Raw genomic sequence first — 23,526 nt, forward strand, 5'->3', positions numbered from 1 at the left:
CTAAAATAAGAGCAGTAAGCATCTGGGGTTAAGATCAGTAAGGTTTGCTGTCATTTTTGGAGCGTTTCAGCTGAACCTTCAAGCGTTTCATGCCAATCTGAAAGCCGTTCATAGCCTGGATAGCAGCTTGTGCAGAGACTGGATTGTCATAGCTAACAAAACCTACGAGACACAGAACGGAGGCGGGAGAGAAAGCGAACTATAGGTTAGAACAAATGTCAGAAGGCGTTTTGTTAGGATTTTATTATTACTATTGATTTGACACATTTACCTCACTTTCAATTAATTCTTTGATCACACTCCATATCCCATTTCCTCTCCCGTTTCCTTTTCCTTCCCCTTTACCTTCACAGTATTTCTTTACTAGCTGGGATGCAGCTGGCCAGTTTTGGTGCAACGCAGTTTCCAATCTCTTATTTATCTACCTACCTTAGAGACACAAGATATTTATTACTGTGACGCTTTTCAGTGTAATATCTACGTGCCTCCCAGTCTATTAGGAAGTACTATTAGGCCAGTCTGCAGATGTGAAGCAGCAACAGAAAGCCTGGTTACAGAAACAAACCCCAAACTTAGATGCCTATAGTCATTTGCACACCTCAATGTGTGAGTTTATGTGCACCGGTCCTGTGTGCTATGAAACACTCATCTCCTTGGGCTTAGCCTAGGACAGTTGCAATATTAATATTTTGTATTTTTACAGCTCCTTCCAGTTCAGGATCTCAAGGTACATTAAATGTTAATTAATTCAGCCTCTTGGTCCCGAAAGGGGTGTGCAAGCATCAAAATTAAGCAGCACTGTAAAGAACAACGGCAGGGCTTGACAAGAACTCCAGATCTTCTGCTCCTCAGTTGCGAGCACTAACTAGGGGGATAATGCTTGCTCGGATAATTCAGAATGGCTGGCCTGGCTCAGCTTTCTTTTCCCCGGGAGACTAAAAATGCTCTGTTCATAATGGACTCAAATCTCCCTGATTCTGGAAGCTCAAAATTCATTTTCATATCTGGGCCTCCCACTTGTAATTGCAAAGCTTGCCTAACTGCTGCTCTGCCTCAGCTCTGGCTAATTACTACTGTACTCAGTCTGCTATTATGCATCTGCTTTGAAATGCTCTCTCTTCTTTCCACTTAAATTTGCCTTAACACGTATTCCTTCACTCTGTTAAAGCATGGATCCCACACACTTTGTTTTCAGTCCTGACACACAGGCTACTCAGCACCTCTCTTCTACCAGCTTTCTTCATTTGTCGTTAGTGCCTGTGTACTGATTCATAACCTCTTTTCACCATCGTTTTAACCTGGTCTTTTGTGGCTCTTGCTTACCTTACACTGCTGCCCTCTTCCATCTTCAGTGTCAGAATGATACACTTTCCCCATTGTAAAGTAAAAAACCCTCTTATCAAATCATCTGGTCCTTGTCCAGCTGCTCTCCTTCATAGACCATCCCTGCGGTTTCACCTTAAAACAACTTCACCAAACTACGCAACTTAAAACTCTTCTCAGGCTAACTTCTGTTCCTTCCACTTGAAAACACCTCTCATTTAAATCTCTCCAGACCTTCTCTTGGCCAAAGCTAATATGCTTTATTCATGCTGTTCTGTGGTTGATTATTTGTTACCTCCTTAAGGGATAATAAATGTTCCTCCGTACCTTCCTCGGTTTTAGTAACTCTTGTCACTTCCTCACTTTCTCCACTAGATCATTTCCTCTTAATATTACTGCCATATCCCAAGGAGCTTCATCACTCTCTTCCTTTCTTCCTTTCCCCTATTTTATTCTAGGAGATCTTATCTGTTCACACGACTCCAATCACTGTCTTAGCACTGCACTCCTGTGTCTACTTCCATCAGCTCACAAATCTCAGCCTTGATCTCTAGGATTGCCTCAGGGATAGAAAGAGATCTCCCATGAGTTGGAAGGCAGCTGTAGCTCCTTCCAGTCAGATGCTCCACAAATGAGATGTAACCACTCTTAGACAATTCAGCATTTTCCTCTACAGCTTTCCTAACCTTCACTTTGTTAAGTGCATTCAGAACAGTCTTCTGCTATGAATTTCTCATCACCTTAGTTCCTTTTCTTCTTAGGTAGTTTTAGCCACCTGAAAGTTCAGCAACTGATCTAGTCATTTAGATGGCATCCATGAATGGTGAATGAAGAGAAGCAAGCATACCCAGGGGTGACTTTTCTACCCACCATTCATGTTACCAATTTAGACACCTCCACTGATGACAGAAGAACAATTAGGTCAGGCTGTGCTTACCTTTCAGGAGGGTGATTATCTCACCTCTATTAACTTCCTTGACTCAGCCACAAATTCAAACCTACAACCTCTGTGCTGCATTGGTGGGATCAGCCTTTATCATTCAGTTGTTATTCTGATTGATGATTTGTCTCTTTTCATAGGATGCAGTATCTACATTAGCCTGTTACACTTTCATCTTCTCCCTTATTGAGAACCTTCATTTATAAAGCTTGCAGAGGAATCTGGCATGCTCTCACAGAATCACAGAATGGTCAGGATTGGAAGGGACCTCTGGAGATCATCCAGTCCAACCCCCTGCTAAAGCAAGTTCACCTACAGCAGGTCACATAGGACTGCAGCCAGGCGGGTTTTGAATATCTCCAGAGAAGGAGACTCCACAACCTCCCTGGGCAGCCTGTTCCAGTGCTCTGTCACCCTCAATGGAAAGAAGTTCCTCCTCATGTTCAAGAGGAAACTTCCTGTGCTCCAGCTTGTGCCAGTTGCCCCTTGTCCCGTCACTGGGCACCACTGGAAAGAGCCTGGCCCCATCCTCTTGACACCAGCCCTTTAGATATTTATAAGTGTTGACAAGATCCCCTCTCAGTCTTCTCTTCTCCAGGCTAAAGACCCCCAGGTCTCTCGGCCTTTCCTCATAACAGAGATGCTCCAGTCCCCTCATCATTTTCACAGCCCTCCGCTGGACTCTCTCCCGTAGTTCCCTGTCTCTCTTGAATTGGGGGGTCCAGAACTAGACACAGGGTTCCAGATGTGGCCTCATCAGGGCAGAGTAGAGGGGGAGGAGAACTTTCCTTGACCTGCTGGCCACTCTCCCTTTATTTATCTTTTTCTGATTGCACCCATTCATAATTTTTTGTATGAACTTTAAACCGCAGGTTACCTGAGCATGGGATGATGTTTCTTATCAATTTTCAAAGACCCTGTCATGACAACTCTGATTTTTATTTTAAATCTCTAGGTATCTCTATAATCGGGATAAATAATTTTGACCATTTGAGTAGTAATTTTGCTAGAGGCAGACTGCTTTTATGCACTGAGTTTATTGTCCACCCCCCACCTTACTTTTACATCTCTCATTTTTATTATTCTCAGGTTTACAAAAGGCGAGAGATAAGCTTGAAGAGTGAAACCCTTTGCTGAATTGATTAGAGCTCATGAGAGAGTGTGGAAGAGAACTTAGGTGTAAAGAGACTGTCCTGTTATCCTCATCACCATTTAATCTTTTAAGCATTCATTTGAGGTGGACAAGAAAGCAAATAATGCCAAAGTCCATTTACTGCAAAGAAAAGTGATTTTTCATTTTGAGAAACATTGTTACATAAAAGTTCATCACTGTATATATCACTACCCTGTGACTCACTCAGAATGCACCTTCCCTTCCCCATTCTGCCAGTTGGACAATCTTTTCACCTTTCTGGTGTTCAATCTGTCCTCGTCTATAATTTTAATTCCTCCTCCTTTGGGCAGGAAACTGGAAACACCAGAGTAGAAAGCACCAAGCATGTGCAAAACTTCATTACCATTATTATTATTACTATTACTACAGGGGGAAAAAAGACCAAATCAATCAAACAAACAAAACAAACCCGAACTGTACCAAGAGCAATGACCATTAATGATACAGGAGAGAAATGCATTCTTCAGATGCGCTATTGTCCTAGTTTTGGGGTGAGAGGACAGAGAAAAAAATCAAACTTTTTAAAACACGAATATGGGACCAAATAATAATAGAGCTGAGAGGTATGTACAGAGTATGCTAGTGTGTTAAACTAGCAAGATTAATTCTGGCTTTGCCTGTGATTAGCAGGATCACTAATTAGTCACCTACTAAATCAGAAAATCTCAACTTCCTCTGCCACTGAAGTACTTTTTGTTTTTAAAGCAGAACTCTATCACTGGTGGCAGAATATCTGGGGAGGAAGAATGAGAAATTGAAATGTTAGCGAAAGCTGACTAATGCCAAAAAGACAGAGGACTCCTCCACCCATTGGTGGTTGGGTGTTGACCGCTCTATTTTCCCTCAAATAAGATAACCTCACTGCATTACTTCAAGTTGGGTCATTGTGTCCCATAAATCCAGACAAATGTGTAAGTAGGTAATCAAAGAGTAAAAGGAAACCCACAAAAATCAAGTATGGTAAGCGAGCTGATGAATTGAGCTGCCTGCCCAAACTGATCTGCATTCTTTCAACAGTCACCAGAATTGCTGCTTTTCGATTAATGTAGCTTGATTCCACATTTCATCAAGATTCCTAGAGACCTCAACAACAATTTTGTCACCCCAACGTACTAACTGAACCGGCTCCAGATCAATAGAGAGTCCATCTCAATTCCACTTCTCAAATTTGCTACAGCCTCAGGGACTGTTTTAACCCATTGCAGTAACACGCTGGACTGTATTAGTCTCGATACAAACAACTTTTTTGTAAAGCTTAAAGAGGTGAATGCTTCAAAAATGAACTGAAAGACGATGGAAAAATGCAGAAAGAATGTCACGCCCTTTCTCTGAACCGAATTAACTTTCCAAGTGTACTAAGGGCTTGTCTTCAGGTGAAAAACACTCAGATTGTGGCAAGGCTGGAATTCCAGTGCAGTAGGTACACCTGAGTAACTTGAATTCTCCTCGTGTTTGGGTACTGTCTGTTTAGATAAATCCAAACCCTTTCAAGATGGCTTAAAGCCCAATAGCTGTGGGGCCCTTGAATGGCCCTGGTGGAGACAAATCCTTTGATGGACACATTTTAACAAAACCTGGATTTAAAAAAACCCTAATGATATGTAAGCTAAGAAACATGTATTATGGTTAATGGGGACACTTCAGATGGGGACAGTTCAGAGTTAAGGGATGGTGCTGGGCAAAGAGCAACACTGTCAGTACAAAGGGATTTTGGAAACTAGGGGGTTGTCTGGACTGGTTACTCTTTTGGCATCCATACAGTTGTCTTCCTTTACTCTGGGAAAGAATTGTCACTTTTATGGAAGTTCCTATATTTTAGGTCAAATCTTATTTAAGAGATTCTTTCCTTCTCCTAGCCCCTCCTCATGTCTTGCATAAGACTACAATTTTTAGACCAGATTACCACTCGCTTACATTTTGTACTCCACTCCATCAAAGCTCTGAACTGGTGCATCTATGCTATTCAAAAGACATCAGCCCACTTAATCAACCCTAGAACTTGTTTATACCAACATATCATCTTCTTCTCTGTTGTGATCTAATTTTCTGGCAGCTCAAAGAGTTCTCTGGGAAACTTGAAACTGATCTTGTGAGGCTCCCTTCATCCCTGCCCTAAGGTAAGAGACGCTACCTTCCCTGATACACTGGAGCCTGCCTGCAACAGCTGGAGCTGAATATCTAGACATCAACTGTCTGTAAAGTGTTCTGAACTACATGTACACACCATTCAATCACTAATTGCAAAATCTTGTACTTAATCCTGAAGAAAGAAATTCCTGTAATGTAGAAGTAATGGGTTAAACATAGAGCATTTTTAAGTGGCTCAGCTATACAATAGAGAATAATTAGGTATCCATAATAAGGCAGTTAAATAGTATACTAAATGACATTCCCCCACATAGGGTGTAATTAGTTTCATGTACTTGACACATTCATGCGAGATGTCAGACTGGAAGATTATCATTGTTTTTTTCATATCCAATTTTTAGTTAGAACTAGTTTGTCTGTGCATCTTCCTGCTCATTTGAGGATTAAGAGTCCATTATTTTTGGAATGAGATTCCAGTATGACATTTCTCACATTGCTGTTAATTTTCTTTCCTGGCCCCTTTTCAGTACAGTGCATGTGGTTTTTACTATTCGATTTATTAAATTTGACATACCAAAGCACTTGCTCAGATTGGTCTGTTTGTCAATGAAGACTTTAGCAGAGATAACATTTCCAAAAGGCATGAACATCTGCAGAATGTCCTGGTCTCCAAACTCCTGGGGGAGGTGGTAAATAAAGAGGTTTGCCCCTTCTGGACCTTTAGGGAAACAAACAAACAAACAAGTATGAAAACAGCTATTACAAGTGCTATATTTAATCTATTTTTCCATAATACTTACTGAAGGTGATGGTCAGAAAGCATTTCACTTTTCAACTTTGAAGGAACAAAAGCAAGTGGATCATCAAACGAACAGAGCTGAAATGCAGCTCTTTAGAGAATCCTATCTTGAAAAGTGTTTACTTGATAACTCCACTACAGAAAAAGTTGAACTGCGGCCTCTTTCTTCAATTTATATGAGTGTCTTTCAGCATAATTCAGGTTAGGAAAACAGGTACACAATGTATTACTCTCTCACAATACCCCAAGAACTGCACGAGGAGTCCCCTGCTGCCTCAAACACCTGTATGGGTTTGTTGGTTGAATTCTAGTTGTGGGACCTTACAGAAACGCAACGAGCCGACCTCAGATTTGAGTATCATGTATTTAAACTCAAAGGGCAGGAAATTGGTGGAGATGGGAATAAAAAGGATAAGACAAAGCAAATCTTGTGACTCGGAAATCAGGGAAGGCGGAGAGAGAAAGATACTCAGAATTAAATTTATACTGTCTCATTTAAAAATGACAGCTTTTTTTAAAAAACTACAGATTCCCTATACAAAGCTCTGTCTCCTGGAAGAAACTTTGTAAAGTAAGCCTTTTAAAAAAGTTCAAAATAAAACAGTTGGGTTGAAATTGAAGTGGCTTCAGGCAAGGTTGTGTTTGCAAAGAAAGGTGCAAACTCAAATGTGTTTTGAATATTTTTCTTACAGACAAAATTTGAGATACATCTTATTATGCTGTTGGATTAAAAACACTCATCCTAGCATTAATAGGTTATTTTTTCCCCCTAGTTCAATTTCTCCTTTATAATAACATACTGGAAATGACCAATGGATGCCTGGAAGAACATGATGTATGATGGAGCCAGACACGTGGCCTTCCCATGCAGACACCAGGAGCATAAGTGGTACACAAAGGGAACAAACATTTCTGGTAAAAACACATCTAGAGTAACCTGTTTAAGTATTCTCTGGCTTAATGGAACCAAAGTGTGCCTCAGATGTCATATCCTTGGTTTTCTGGAGAGGAAGAGGACAGTGCACAACAATTTACGGAGTATCTTCCACAATAGACTCTTGAAGCCTCACCTCTCTCATACAGAAGAACCAGGCTGGATACTCTCTCTCAGCCTGAAGGACAAGTTTGCAACGTTTGTCCAAAAGGAGGGGATAAATAGATTAGAAAAAAAAGAAGTTGTTAAAAAGAAAAACATTTTTTGGGGGCGAAAAAAAAAAGAAAAGAGGTAAAAAATTGGCCGCTTGGAACTTATTTCTTCTTACTGCAAATAAACTATCCTATCCAAAAAATAATATATTTTTTTTAATATAGAAAGGAAAAACTTATTAAACAATAGTTTAGAGCATATGCGTGAGACTGTTCACTGTGCTTCAGCATTTAATATTTATAGAGCATTTTTCTCTGGTACTTGTGTACCCTCAGCCACTCTAGACTCTTCACCATTCCATCAGAAATCGTGTTAAGAGACAAAACACAGTCGTCAGTGTTCAATGATGGAACCTACTTTAACTTAACCCCTTACTAAAAGAAACAAGACATATAACAAAAAAGACTGTATTTTAAAAGGGACACTGCCAATTCATAATAATAGAAAGTAGGCCTACGCTTGATGTGAAGCTCATAAACAGAAAAGAATTAGAATAGTAAGAAAAAAATCAAATTGTCTTCTGTTTTATATCTGATACGTATCTTACAATGACACCAAATAAACAATTTCTTTCTGGTGTCAAATAGTCTGCTGTCAGCGACCAAAGTGAGTGAAAGACAGACGTAGGGAATGCTGTCAGCGACCAAAGTGAGTGAAAGACAGACGTAGGGAACATGAAAAAATGATCAGAAAAAATTATTTAAAAAAATCCTTTAATTTTAAATGATCCAAGCTGTTAGCAGTAAATGAAGTAAAGAATTCAGAGAAAATATACATTTTAACTCCAGTGTCCCTGTACAATAGCCAGCTGGGGAAATGCCAAATTTGTCTTCCTAGGAAACACTTCCCACAACAGTACAAGATACTATTTTAAAAGAGGATAAAAAAGTTTCTCTTGAGGATATTATACTAGGTTTATTTCCAAAGCTTAGCCCTGGCAAGAACAGTAGTGACAACAGAGATCCAATCTTAGAAAGCATGCTGTATTTTCCTATCCTTCTAGAAATAGCTGGAAATTAGGATGAGAGAAAGCCATGAAAAGAGAAACAAACCCCCCAAATGCCTGGGAAGTGTGCAGGGGAATGGAAGAGGGGAAAAGGGTAACCTCATTTTCCTAAACATCTTGTAATTGGTATTCATTTATTCTTAGCAGTAACTTCCTGAGGTTTATTTGCTGTTGGTGCGGGAAGAGGGGGCAATCATTCACTTAGTTCCCCGCAAGACCCACAATTAAGCAAAGAACCACTCAAAGCAAAAACGGATCTTGTCATTAACTCAAAACCTTGAACCTAATCATATTAACCCCATTCTCACAGAAAATGGAAACCAGAAGAGAGAATGGCACCCATAAAGGGATGATTTTTGTTACCAGTGCCTTTTTATGCACTAGTTGATAAATGAAGAAAGGATGGTCAGTAAAGTATAACTTGAAGGACAGATGGTTAAAAAATGAACTAGAGTTTAAAGAAAGTAACAATACTAAACAGGAGAAAATTGGAAAAAAAAAAAAAGCAAAGATTAGGCTACTTGAGGTCGTTCGTTAAGCCTCTGTGAAGAAACGAACCCACGACCCCGCTCTCGTTCAGCCATACGTGGTTTGCCTGGCGCAGGGTTGGCTCCTTACCTTCCTTCTGGCTGCCCGCAGCGCTCTGCTGCTGCAACAAGCTCTGGCTGTACAACGTCGGCAGCGCGGCGGCAGCGTACTGCTGGATTCCTGAGTAGGCCTGGGTGAGCGCGTCCATCGTGCCGGCCGTACCGTTCGTCAAGCCTGTTGCGCCGAGTCCTCCGTTCAGGGCCGCCATACCTGAGAGCATTTGAGCAACTTTACAAAAAACCCAACAATAGAGAAAAGAAATTGCACTTGTTCATTAGTGCTTTCCGAAAGTCGTTGGTATTATATGACACTGACGACGACAGCAGTGCATGCAGCTCGGCACTTCACCAAATGGGACTGAAAACAAAGAAACACGACTTTGGCGTCAGGATCACTTTAGCACAAGGGTTGCACAGCCAAACGGACTCGCATGCAGCCTGCTACTGGCAAGTACGACAGCTTGGTGCTCCTGAAAGCCTCTCTGCCCACCCTCCTCCACACCCGTGCTTCTGCTGAGGTATCTGAAGCTGGGAGAGTGGGACTTATTTGACCTGTATCCTTGCAAGCTGGCCACTGGAAAAAAGCAGTCTGTGGAGGAGAATCACTCTTTCTGACCAGAGGCTTTATCAACAGGCCACGGCCACACCATGTCAGAAGTGTTTTGCTTATACAGAGTTAGCAGAGAACCCCAATTAACAGCATGTTGAAACAACCCTCTGTACAATTATGAGCTTCGTCCCTTAGGTTTGTGGTAGGAAGATGGACTGCGACGCTCTGCGCTTCCACCCTTCTCCTTCAGTTACTCCAGAAGAGATGAACAGCAGCACATCTAAAGTGACTGAAAGTGCTTCATCCAGACTAGGCACCTTTCATGAAGAAACCAAAGTATTTGGTTCTGGCAATGTCTTTCTTCTCACTGGAAGCAGAGTCGCTTCATTTTTTTTTTTTCTTTAAAGCGATTCTACATCCTGATAAATAACAGATTAATTTAACTGGGATGACTGCCAAAGAGGAAATTTCAGACTGGATTGCTAGCTGTGCGGAAAATGGCATCCCTCTTCCATGCAATCAGTGCGGTCTGCAAAAGAAGTTTTGCTACTTTGACTTGACGGTGGACAAACTCCTGGCCTACAGCCTCTCTCCATTGCTTCTACTCCTCACCGTGGCTCCTAAATGAGCCACACTGAAATTGATGCTTATTTTTTCCAGAAATTTCAGAAAAAGTGAATTTTCTGTTAGAGCTACAGTCTCTTTGGCAGTCGCAGAGACGGCAGAGTTCAGAGCCCTGCACATCACCCACACCTCAGACTTGTGTCAACTGGAGCGGTAAGTGCTCATGAGGACTGAGAGTTAGGCCATGTTTTCTGCACAACTAGCCATCCCGTGCTCCCCAGTTTTTAGGTGAATAGCTCACAAACAGTTTAAAAGAGCTTAATCAGGCCCCTTGAGGTACAGCAGATCAGTCAGCAGAAAAATGGAGTACCCAGAACGACCAGTGACCATTTCTTAGACATTGACTGTGTAGTGTTTCCGTCGGCAAAATGCTGGGTGAAGAGGTGACTGGTGGAGCCTTATTAAAATCCAAAAGCTAGGAACACTGAAGAGAAAGAGAGGGCTTAATTTCAGAGCAATAATAAGGCATGGCATGTAAATTGGACAAAAGTAAGGAAATTAAGCAGAGGACACTTTATAGTCAATTAACAATGAAATCTATTAGACTGGGAAACTATCTTCCAGGAAAGTGGCATAAACCTTATCACATGAGTAATTTAGAGATAGAAAGAATACTGCAGAGAATCATCCTGCATTGACAGAGGAGGATAAAGATGATGCTGACCTACTAGTTTTCTTCCATCTCTTATGTAGATTTGAAAAGTGTATTCCTATGAGTCTCCAATAATCAGGACAATTGCTCAAGTGGCACCTTTCTGGCTCCACCAGAGTCTGTGCCAATTAAGAGGATTGTACTGCATAAATTATACCTTTTGATATTACTATAATTTGTGTGACTAAACACTTGACAGAGATGTGATATTCTTAGCCTTTCCTTAATAAAATGTCTCGCACTTTGAAGATTTCTTTTTCCCCTCCACCCCACTTCAGAGCATCACTGCATCCTGATAGGAGGTACTGGCTGCCACTACTTTGAACGAAAACCTCTGCCAGCGCACAAGACAGCCAGATATTTGTTGTATAATGGGTCCAGTTATAAAACAAAACCTTGCAGACCAAGATAGCTTGTGAAGCATTTTATATCTAAAAGCAGGACACTTGGAAAATGATTATTATTGTTAATAAATTACAAATTATTATTTTTTTAAATCCTGTGCCTGACCTTAACCTGCTCTGATGTTTTCATACTTAGGTTTGTGTCATTGCTTGCATGTGTGCACACATACTACTGGTTAAAGTAAAGGCTCCTGATAAAGCAGCTTGTATCTCTCCTTTTATTATAGTGTTGAAATAACTTGATAATAGAGGAAGCATTAGGATAACATGTTATCTTTCATGAGTCATCAGCCTATTAGATAAACATGCTTTGTGTTGCAGTGGGCAGCATCCTCCCCCTTCTTTCACCTAGAATCAATAGCCCTGGATCACTGCACTGCTTCTGGGAAGGGCATAGCTACTGCTACCGCAGCTCACGTGTCTGAATACGCTTCCCTCCTGAGCAAAACAGATCTGCAGAAAGATCTTGACATTTTTTTTCTGTTCTCCCTTTTTACATTTTTATGAAATCTACAAGGTCCAGCTGCAGTTACACATCTCTGCCATCTCTTTATTATCTCTACCAATGCACCTCAGTCTGATATTGAACTCTGGTCCCTTCCTCACTTCTGTGAAATAACCTTTTGGAGGCTTTCATCTATGGCCTTCTAGTTTTTTGAGTTACTCTACATAATACAGAAGCAACAATGCTTGGCAAGTCCAAAGGTCTCTCAAAGTGCTTTCCAAGCACTTTCAAATCTGTCACGAATAGTTTTATCTCCATTTTACAGATGTAAATATGGGGGCAGAAAGGCTAAGTGACTGCCCTGGGTTGACACACAAATATTTTGCCATAGCTATCCAGTATCCTGAATCCATGGTCTTCTTTCTTAATTGCAAAGAATCTCTTCCTCCTTCTTCGTTCATTTTTCCTCATTATTCATAATTCTTTTTGCTAGTTACATTATTTAAATTTACATGCCCAAAGGAGACAGTTGAATGTTTTGTCATTTAAGGTTTTAGGTGCCTCAAACACAACTGAGGGAATACTGGGTGAATCCCCACACATATGTACAACTGTTACCAAACCCATGGAGACAGTTAAACTTACCATACTCTTCCTTAATTTTTAAGGCCTCCACACATCTTTCTACAATGCTTCTCTCTACAATGAGAGTACTATCAGTCTCCACAGCCCAGCTTCTTTTTAATGGACCCAGCCAGGATCCAGAAAACATGTCAAAGTCTCCTAGTGAGCTCAGCCTGGAATACATCCTTCTTGTGATTCTCACATACAGAGCAGGACAGGGCTTCAACAGAAGAGTATCTCTTTCAACACTTCTGTGCAAATCAATGCCCAAGCCCAACGCCACCTTCTGATTAGTTTTTGCGTTGGAAAGGACCTCTGGAGATCATCTAGTCCAACCCCCCCTGCTACAGCAGGACCACCCAGAGAAGGTCACACAGGAACGCGTCCAGGCAAGTTTTGAATGTCTCCAGAGAAGGAGACTCCACAACCTCTCTGGGCAGCCTGTTCCAGTGCTCTGTCACCCCCAGAGCAAAGAAGTTTTTCCTCATCTTCAGATGGAATTTCCTGTGTTCCAGTTTGTATCCATCACCCCTTTTCCTGTCACTGGGCACCACTGAAACCTGGGTTAAGCTCCACTTGACGTGTGCTTTGAATCAGTCTTGTTAATTTCCCAATTAAAAACATGTCACTTAATTCCAACTTCTCTGCACAATTACTTCAGGAACCTCCATGACCCATAAATGTTTTTACTGGGGTGCTTATGACCATGGCATAGTGTGAAACAATCAGACTCATTGAACCTGACGTTTCCCGAAGGCAAACACCTGGAAGGTTTGAGTGTGAATGACAGGATCGGAGATGGTCACTAGGAAAAGCACTGGATCATCATTAAAAGAAACAGGGGAGGTTGTTATAATTGGTATTATCAGCATCACAAGTACCTGAAATTAATAATCAGTGTCACCGTTTTGAGAGAAACAGCATCACAACACTATCCTGTGTTGTGGGTAAGTAGTTTCCCCTCTTTAGATCTCACGCATGTATATACATAGACAGACATATCCACGTACATTTTGTAAGTGCTATACACATACAGATATTCTAGGCACGTACACTCTCTGTGTCCATAGAAACATCCACAAAGAAGATATGGGGCTGAAACAACTGTTGGTACAAGTCCTTGGAAGTAATGATGCCTTAAAACAAGCTGAAATTTGCTGCTAGGTTGTGAATACATCATTAATACTTCAAATGATACATGCAGATAAGTTTGCACACACATGACCTCAAAATACTTCCTGAGAAAACGTAAATTCTTTGCTTGTAGCCTAGCAAGAAGTGCTAAAAGGAGTGCAACAGAAGGGCTCCCACACAAAGTCAAGAGCTTATAGGTGATTCATTTTTGCTCGGTCTTGTTCAAGGGGACATTATTTTGGAGTGCTCCAGTGTGCCTGTGTTCCTAGTGCTTGTGGGAGGGAAGGAGTGGGATGCCATAACTCTGCTCTTGATACGGTGACTTCTTATAAACGAAGTAAAGCACAATGACTGTTTATCAGGAAAGGACATTTAATGATTTCTTACTTATGACAGAGTAGCTCTCTCTTACTATGAGAGCTTACAAGAGGAGATAAGTTAGCTTTTCATGCATGCCATTTTCAGTGGCTTGCTTTAATACTAATGTAAGAATAAGAAAGGAAACTAACATCTGCCATTTTGGGACCTAATACTTACTTTTCTTAAGTTGCTCTTGAGTCATATTTATGGTCAGGTTGTGTGAAATACACATGTCCTTGCCAGAAGCAAGACCTATTTTACACAAGACCCCATGCAACCACTCAACATTGCTACATGGACATCCATTAGCCCCCTTGCTTCCCAACTCCCAACAATGACAACCAGAGATCACAGAACAAAAAGATTGGGTGAGCAGCCAAATAACAGTGACAAAAAGGACATCATGCAGAGTATCAGAGTGAGCAAGAGATACTGAGGAGGACATCCATTCCTGGGGGTACATTATGATGGGTCATGGACTGGCAATGACCAAATAGATTCCTTGCATTGCAAAAGGAAATGCAAGGAGCAACAGCAGCTAAAAAAAAAGGGAAGGGGGAAAATGCAGCTGGACAAATCTCTTCCATTGCAGGCAAAGGTGAAGTCATCATAGCAGAAACAATAAAAAAGAAATCCTTCTTCTTCAGGAAAATCTTGACCAAGGCTGAGAACAAGGAAGAATGTTCTAAGAACTACCGGCATCTACTTAGCTGGAGATGCCAGGGTTTGTTTAAGATGTCATAGGATAGATATGCATGCTCTGGTATTACAGGTGACTGACTGCATCATTCTCTTATATTTGCCAATTAAAAACCAATGACTTGCCTTCAGTTTTCAACTACGTTTCTCTTAAGACGATTTGATAATTCCTACAGACATTTTAACAGGACTGCCTTCGTGGCAAACAGCTTCCTTATCACTATATTTCTGAGTGAGGTTTTGTATATTGGGGTGATATACCTGTTGTCAGATTCCCTAAATGAAAAAAGAGACTCTCCTATAACCTAGATAACCCCAATCCCAGGGGATATTTCTTTCACCTTCCATACGCCCCGCAAGAAAAGGAGTCTTTGTGCAGGGACCCAAGGGACTTCACTTTGCAGAGCAAACTATGTGAAATGAAAAGACTCCAGAACTGCATACGTACCATGAATGGAACTAGATCAACTTGACCCCCTCATTTTGTATATAGATTAAAAATAATCAGATCACTGCTTTACAGTTGGTAGTTTTTGTGGCATGATTATTGGGGAAGGCTGTCCCCCACAGCAATAAATACTCACTGTTTACGGTACCTGCTAGTGCATTAATATTATTCAGTCCAACAGTGGCTCCAGCCAATCCTTGGAGAGTACCCAGAGAAGTCAAAGAATTCATGGCCGCACCAGCTGTGGAATTAGCAGTTGATGCAGCCACTGAAAGGAAAAAAAAAACCAAGGCAAAATTAAGGCCATATTTTGCTTATTTTAGTTGATCACAAAACAGCTTACAATAACGCTGAGAGGAACAACAGGGCTACTTGCAAGAAAAAGAAAAAAAGAAAATGAGACCAATAGACCAACTTTGTTCAAGATATTAATAGTTTGGGAAGATTGTTCATGAACCTTGAACTGCAAAGACTGCATCACAAAATTCAGCATTGTGCTATTTTTTGCAAACGTATTACAGAAACGATAAGTATGGGATCAGACACTTTCGCAAAAGTTTATCAATCAACCTCGCATCCCAGTTGGATCAGCTAACCAGGCTATTGAGATTTTGCCACATTTTAAACTCCATCATTGAAAAATATAGAATTAGTCATAGTAATTTTGTTATACAACAGCTTTCTGCCCTAGGCCCCAAGTTTTCTAAGAGGAATTTTAATTATTCCAAGTGAGACACTATGCCATTATGGCTCTCCTCTAGGACACCGTATGAACATCATCTAAAGCCTTGAAGTTTGCAAAAAGTAGAATGACCAGCCAAACACAAAATGTAACTACTATCCATTTTATTGCAGGTTTTCAGCCTGGTGTTTGTACATATGTAGTCAGGTATATGCACCTTGTAAATGGTACTATATACATTCACAAAAGCTCTGGCAGAGGGGAAGCTGCTACAATGCCAAGGGAATGATGAAGGCAGATGAGATGAATCCATCTAAACTACATGCTCGATGCTTAGGAAGATAAAGAGACTGACTTTCTTGTCATAGGAAGGTAATAAAGCACCTTAAACAGAGCTATCATTTATGATAGGTTGGATGAACTAGAAATGTGTGTCTCTCTCCTAGAAGAGCCTTGAATAACCAGTGTAGATTAAACACTTAACTTACAGGTAGGTAAAGTTATACTAGATGAATCACAGTCATAAAAGCTGCAGAAGCAATTAGGTTTTTGGCTTGTCTCCTGAGCCCTACTTTAGTACATCATTCATAAAGACTTTCTTTCTTTTCTTATAAAAAGTTGCACTTCTGAAAAGTGAACATTTAAAGTCAGAGTTTTGTTGATGATTTACTGGAGGCACATCATGTCTACACCATGCTTTTTTGCTCCTATTCATTACCTAGCTGTGAAATGGTTAAGACCATTTTTATCTTGACGCTCATTTGAGCTGTCAAACACATGAGAATACTCAGTGACCCTTAAAGAAAGTGGTCTCTACAGTTGACAGGATCCAGTAAAGAAAGTAGGAGGCAACCTATTCACTTTGTGGGTAAACCTTAAAGCTCTAACCTACAAATAACCCACCTTTACAACCTTAAGACCAATCAAAGACAAGCCTTCACACTCATGAGGTCTCAAAGTACAAAGACTTTTCTGGTGTGGGTGAGAAGAGATTTCCAGACTCTGTGAGGCATTCCTTGTCCCTACTTCCGTGGCATCTGCAATGTTAACTTGAATAATTTTATATGTTGCAGATAGAAGCAGCTTTGATTATTCAATCTCTCTCCACAAAGCAATAAGAAGCCAATAATGTCTTTGATTAAAAAAAAAGTAATAAAAAAACCCAAGTAAAAACCCACTTTTGTCAGATAATGTGGGCACCAACGGAGAAGAGAGAAAATATCAAAGTGAATGAATGTCAGTGAATTCCCTGTGACCAACACTGCTCTGTGTTTCTGTTTGTGTTCATTAGCAGATCATTTAAATGAAGGATATAAACCTCAAATCAGAGGGATCTGATTGGGTTTGACTGGGCTGAATTCCATCCATTTCTGTTTCAGAGGATTATTACTCTTTTCTCTTGAGGAAATACATATATTTAAGAAATGAGAGAAATGGGGGCTAGGAAACTGCCTGAAAATTACATTAAAGCTCTTGGGGGCAAATAACTCCTGCGAATGAGAGCCATACGCTTATGGATTGTCAACACATCTGTTGGAGAAGGCAGAAAAACCTGATTAAATCCTTCCCTCTTGCACAGCCCACAGAGTGTGTTGTGGCAGCTCTTATCATAGTCTCACTGCTCAAGCACATGCTCCAGGGATGGCCAGCATCTGGGGCCAACAGCTCTTTTCTTCTTTTATTCATGTCGAGTTTCTCTATTCCATCAGACAAACACAGAGCAGGTGCCTCTGACTCTGCCATTTGAAGTTGGAATGCAGATTATGTGGTTTGCCTAAATAATGCCTTGGCATATAATCAATGTAAAATACTAGTTGGAGCACTGAAGCACCTCAGAAACCAGTGTTTTGTTATGGCTATTTCTTCTACCTAGCAGTAGTGATCTGTCTCATAGATCCGCTGGGACAATGCTTTCTCCTCTTTGGTTTATTATTTCTTTGAGGAGAAAGAAACTGAACAAATTGTGTGGTTTCCATTATCTTATTGAACATGGGGTGAACAGAAATGAAGGGAGCTCCTTTTGGTAGGGCACTTGTGAAGGACACATCCAGCACCTTGCTGTGTGAGGTTTCCTGAGAGACTCCACACTACTATCTCCTTCCCTTTTACTGAGACTTGCATGCATGAAATGAAGACAGCGATGAGCTAAAATACTATCACAAAGAGGCCATAAAAGGTCCAAGAGAGGTGCAAATTCCTCACAAAATGCTGGATGAAACCAACAGATTGAGCAATGGTATGCCTCGTCCCCAAAAAACTTAAAGGGAGATGAAATGAAAGTTAAAAGGTCCTATGAGACCTTAGCATGGAGGCTTAGGACAGCTGAAAGTTTTTACCTCATGTGCTCCCAGAATTTGTCGAAATCCATCTAAAGACACGGACTATGCTTCTCCTATCCTTTGCCCTTTTCTAGTTTATTTCAACAAAAAAATTGTAACATATATTGAACAAAAGGGAAAAAAGAAAAATCACATGCCTTGTGGTAACAGTAGATGACTGCTCTACTTTGGGGGAACCTGTATAACTCTCTCGTGTCAGCTCTTGGGCTCCACAACCACTCAGAGTAACGGCAAAGGAAGTATAATTCACTGTCGGAATAGTGTTGTTATATATTTATGGCTTTTAGTTGTCCAGATGACAAAAACAGATTGGATACCTACCGAATTTATAAATTGTTTTTTACCAGGTTCCCCTGCCACCAAATAAATTAAAAGAAAATATTTCACAACTCCCTCCATCCTCCACACCAGAACATTGCTCCTCTGAATCGAATCACTTCATAGTGCTGCTTAATAAACAGTAGGCATCTGTCTCCAGGTACTTAGACAGGTTGATGTATGGAGCTGTGATGCCACTAGGAATTGCCCTCTTTGTGCTACTGGTGTACCAAACGCTGGAGAGGAAAATGAAAATACACAAAAAAAGTGCAAATGACTTGGGCTTCTGGTGCCACTTTGTATGGCACACACTGTATCCACAACATTTGGTGTATTATTTTTCTCTTTATACTGGGAATTTTATCCTTGCCTCCTTAAAACCTACATATGTCAGGGACTCAATGTGTTTCTGGGGCAGTGTTAGCAATATTGAAGCTAGGGAGAGAGATTCAGCAGCTTGTTGAATGCTGGCTGAATATGCAATAGTTGGTGAAGAACAGAGGTGCTTTTTACCAGCTGCACCGATCATTCCCTCACAATGTTAAGCCTTGGATAAACATCAGAACATGACAAGATTTTGTCTACTCAAAGGAACTTTCTCCTCTCTAATAGCAGTCATCAGAATAAGTTGCCAACTTTCTCAAAGAGGCTGTTGCTCAGAGGCTATTGACAGGACTTACGGCCTCGACTCCTTTGGCTGTTGTTGCAAGAGTTCACACCAGGTGTTCATCATATTCCCCACTGACCTTAAAAACCTATTAATACGTGAAAACGGTATCACAGCATTGGATAAAGAGGTCAGTTTAGACTTGTAAAAGTAAAGAATTATCCTGTAACCGGTAGAAAAATCTCTCTTTCCTGCAGGTACACTGCATGCTGGTCATCTGTTGCCTTCTCATCCAGACCACATACCAAGACTCTACAGAACACGTTAGCAACTTCAACCATGAAAGGTGACAAGGTTAAACACGTTTATTTTACTATCAGAGACCTTACTGTTTCTTCTTCATTGACCCCTCTATTGCCACATTTCTGTGTCAGTCTCACCTTCCTCCTCTTTCTTCCAAACTCAACTCCACTTTAATAAACATCCAGAAAACTTCAAATAATACAAGCAATATTATTAATAATCTGTGAAATGGAGAAGGGCATGGCTGCAGCCTTTCCCCAACACCCCCCACAAATCACTCCCAATGCCAACCATTTGATCTTACTGTTTCCTCCATTTAATTGATGAAATTTTTGCTATTAGCTTCATTATGAATAAAGAGACTTGGCCTTTAGTTAATCTTTAGCAGAGCTCTCTTTGATACAGGGAACACATTTTCATTTGGAGTGGTTGCTTTACACAGTATAGATATTTGTGTTTAACTAGTAATGTTGCATTCATAGAGATTTTTAAGGCTGAAAGGATCTGATATTTCCAACTACTCTCCTCAACACATTTATTTCTGCCTGTAAAAGGTTATAGCACCTTTTAGGTCAAAGATTTTCTTAACAGAAATCTAAAATAGCAATGAGCCATTTTCCTTTTAATTTAAGTAATGTTTCAACACAATTCCTAAAAACTATGTCAAGCTAGAAAAACAATTGCTATTAGCATAGAAAATCTTGGCCATTCTTTTGGCTGGCATATGTCCACAGAGTCATGATGATCTACATCATCTGGATTTATATCATCTGGAAAACTAGACTCAGGGTAACAACATCTAGGAAAGGCAATGATGGCTAAGTATTTCTTTGGCTTTGCTGTGTATACTGTGGATGGGATTAATTTCCCCACCTTTGGCAGCCTCATTGTTAGTTTAAGCTAGTCTAGTCAAAACTATATTTTTGGACATTCTCTGAGGTTAAGAGACCTCCAACTCAGATATGCTACCTTTGTATTTCTATCTCAGTATGAGGTGAATTTCACCCTGGAAGTGCCCCTGTTCCCACTGATTGAGATGGTGAAGTCCAAGTAGACATAGACCATGTGGAGAGGAAATATGTTGTGGGATGGATCCTGCCCTTCTGGTCAGACACACTGTGTTAACAAGCTGGTGATCTGAAAGTGAGGGATCTGCTTTCACCCTGCACGCAGAACCGATGCCAAACCATGAAAATTCAAGAGTTTGAATGTAATCACCTCGATCAAATCTCGGGCTCAGAGAATTGCCTGATGCTGGGCAGTTCTGAGCTAATCTGCAGAGGATGTGCACTATTCTGCGAAGCACACCCTATCAGAGAAAGGAACTAGACAGCAGGGACTTCTGCAGTGTTACAGTATAGGTCATACAAAGTAGGATGCCCTTGCACAAAAGGATGCAGGATGAGCTAAACTGCTAGATGCTATTAATGCCTTTGCCTGTTCTGCCTCAAACTTCTTGTGCTGCCCTGGATAAAGCACTCGCTATGGTTTTTGCCACAAGACAGGGCTAATTCTGCTTCTTCCCAGTTTTAGGGTCTCTTTGAAAGCCATATCTTTGAGGGTCAGGCATGTTTTTGTCATGCATACTTACTTCCTACACCTAAGACCAAGGAGTGCCTTTGATAGGGCTTCTAGGTTATACTGAAGTAAGAAAACCACAGGCCTTTGTTCTTCTGAAGTACAGCTCTGGGCAAATCCCACCCCTCTCATGTCTCAGGGCCAATTTATAAAATGAATCCTCTTCCCCAACAGAAGGGTCCTGGAGGGTCCAGGAAGACTGCCGGAGCACTTGGTGATGGAACAACATACTAGATAGACACTCCCTCTTGTTGCTGCTCTAAAGAAAAGGACCTATTCAAACCACACATGCACTGCTATGACTTAGCAGAGAGGTGGTTTGCAGTGTGGAGTTGACTCCACTCTTTCCTCATTTTTTTTGGTAAATATCTAAGCAATAAAGAACTTCAATGACTTCTTAGCAAAGTTATATGTCACAGAAAAAAGAATCTCTTGGAAACTCTGTGCTGTATATGCTAACTTAACACTCTTTTATGGGTGGTGGTGATATGCAGTAGGCTGTGCACTCTCTTCCTTCCTTGTCACCTTGTCCTGTTCCCTTCCTCCTCTTCCAACACTGGCATACTGTCTGGAAATGATACACAGTCACACTGCAGGTCTGGGACTTTCCTGAGGCATTTCAAATATTTTAAATTAAGTTGCTTTTTGGAAACATTATTTTGATTTTAGGGCAGGACTAAAGGAGAGAATGGCCAAAGAAAAGCAAGCGCAGTTTCAGCTCTTTGCCTGCATAGAGGGTTGCTGTAGTCCTTCACCCACCCCATAAATGTGAAGAGCAGATAATGTTTCTGGAGCAGAACTGGTTTTCTGGTGTTGCAGGGCTTCAGGGCAGCTCCAAGACCAGCTTAACTATGCTGGGACTTTCCACACAGAGATTCACAATGGTAACTCTGTCAGCCCTGCTGCCAGCTTTCCTTCAGGCAGTTCTCAGTTACACTCCACGGTTGCCTGTCACTACCTAACACACCTCACAATAGGAAGCTCAACGTTTACTTTGATATCAGCTACCTGCTAATCACCACTCGGCTGTGAACCAACAACTTTGTTCTTGTTGTTTCACTTAATAGAGAGTTTAAATAACTCAGTTTTTGTTTTGCTCTAGTTAAGATGATATAGTAGTGCACCAGTGATCAGTATTACCCACAAATTTAAGGTTCAGTACCTCTATGACTTTAAGCATGAGAGGTTGTAGGGAAAACATGTTCTCCTTTGGGAGAAACTCCCGTCAAATCTGTATTGGAGGTTGTCTGAACCCAGAATCAGAGCTCTTTCTTCTACTGGATTTTGGTATATTTCTGATTTGCTGCCGCCTTCCTGAGCTCACGGACTCCAAGGGCTAGGTAAAATAGATCTGACTTAAACTGCTCGTGACTAAATGGCTGCTTTTCAGAGGGACACAAACAGGCAGAGTTGGCCAACAGGAACCTTACGAAATTTAACAAGGACAGATGCAAAGTCCCACACCTGGGAAGAAATAATCCCTTTCAGTAACACTGGAGGGGAATGGATGGGCTGGGGAGAAGTTCTGCTGCAAAAGACCTGGGGAGGTCCTGCTGGGAAGTGACTATGAGCCAGCAGCACGCCCTGGCAGCAAAGAAATCCACAGCATCCTGGGCTGTTGAAACAGGAGAAGAGCCAGGAGACCCAGGTGATGTTTCCTCTTTACTCAGCACTTGATAGATCACATCTAAATACTACATCCAGATTTGGGTTCCTCACTGCAAGGAAAACTGATCAGCTGGACGGAGTTCACTGGAAGGCCAGCAAGATGGTCAGGGGCTTGAGCACTCATCCTGTAACAAGCTGCGCTTGTTCAGGCTGGAGAAGATATGGCTTCAGGTGGACCTAAAGCAGCCTCCCAGTTCTTATGAGGAGGTCATCAGCTAGATAAAGCAGTAGTGCATGGTGGGAGGACAAGAAGTAAATTGAAACAAGAGAGGTTCAGTGCAGACACAAGTAAAACCCTTTGTACTGTGAGGATTGTCAAGACTGGAACAGATTACCCAGATTGCCCAGTCCGTGTCCCTGGAGGTTTTCAAGACTTGACTGGATCAAGCCCTGAGCAACCTGATTTTACCTCACACCTGACTCTGCTTTGAGCAGTGGGTTGGGCTACAGACCTCCTGAGGGACCTTCCAACCTCAATTATTCTATGAACCTACGAAAAGTAGAACAATGTAGTGGAAAAGTAGAAAAATCCACATAACACTGAAGCAGAATGAAAGAAAGCTGAAGAATGAAGATGTGTCAGCAGAAAAACGACAGGAGATCTGACTTCTGTTCTTACGTCTGTTTACAGGAATAGAGGTTGACAACGAATATGCCTCTTAACTCTTGGCTGTGCTTCTGACTTTAGGCTGCCACAACTACCTTGTGTGGGCTAGATTTCCATGGCTAGAGCTACACCTAACAAAATGAGGTCTTGACCTTGGATGATTCCTTGAGATTTTAGATTCTTCTTAGTTTCCTTTAGATTTAGCAACGTGCAATAGAAAATAAAATCATAGTAGAAGAACGGAGAGAAAGGATACAAGGAAATTCTGCAAAAAGAGTAAATGCAGTAAGAAAAGAAAATCAAAATTATTTTAATACTTCTAACAGCTCCTCAGTCAGTCACAGAAAAAAAATATATAAGAGTTGGGAACAAAAGGAAAAGAAATATTAAACACAAAGTAGAAATCTCTAATTTTAGCAA

The 23,526-nt window shown here is 41.0% G+C and overlaps 1 protein-coding gene across 8 annotated transcripts in view; it reads right to left on the minus strand.

The window, feature by feature from the left end:
* Positions 1 to 23: 23 nt before the first annotated feature.
* Positions 24 to 23,526, minus strand: part of CELF2 (CUGBP Elav-like family member 2) — a 255,550-nt gene continuing 232,047 nt past the window's right edge. For 2 of the 8 annotated variants that reach the window (XM_086474807.1, XM_086474830.1), the window contains exons 10-13: positions 15,153 to 15,272; positions 9,096 to 9,275; positions 6,100 to 6,243; positions 24 to 162 (exon numbers count right to left, since the gene is read on the minus strand). In XM_086474807.1, the coding sequence (XP_086330933.1) occupies positions 35 to 162; positions 6,100 to 6,243; positions 9,096 to 9,275; positions 15,153 to 15,272 (572 nt within the window). In that variant the 3' untranslated portion in view covers positions 24 to 34. Of the gene's footprint in view, positions 163 to 6,099; positions 6,244 to 9,095; positions 9,294 to 15,140; positions 15,273 to 18,621; positions 18,627 to 21,586; positions 21,620 to 23,526 lie in introns of all 8 variants that reach the window. The other 6 variants (XM_086474799.1, XM_086474813.1, XM_086474836.1 and 3 more) reach the window with 5 other exon arrangements.

The sequence above is a fragment of the Leptosomus discolor genome, chromosome 1 (assembly GCF_034619465.1).
Source record: "Leptosomus discolor isolate bLepDis1 chromosome 1, bLepDis1.hap2, whole genome shotgun sequence".
NCBI lineage: Eukaryota > Metazoa > Chordata > Aves > Leptosomiformes > Leptosomidae > Leptosomus > Leptosomus discolor.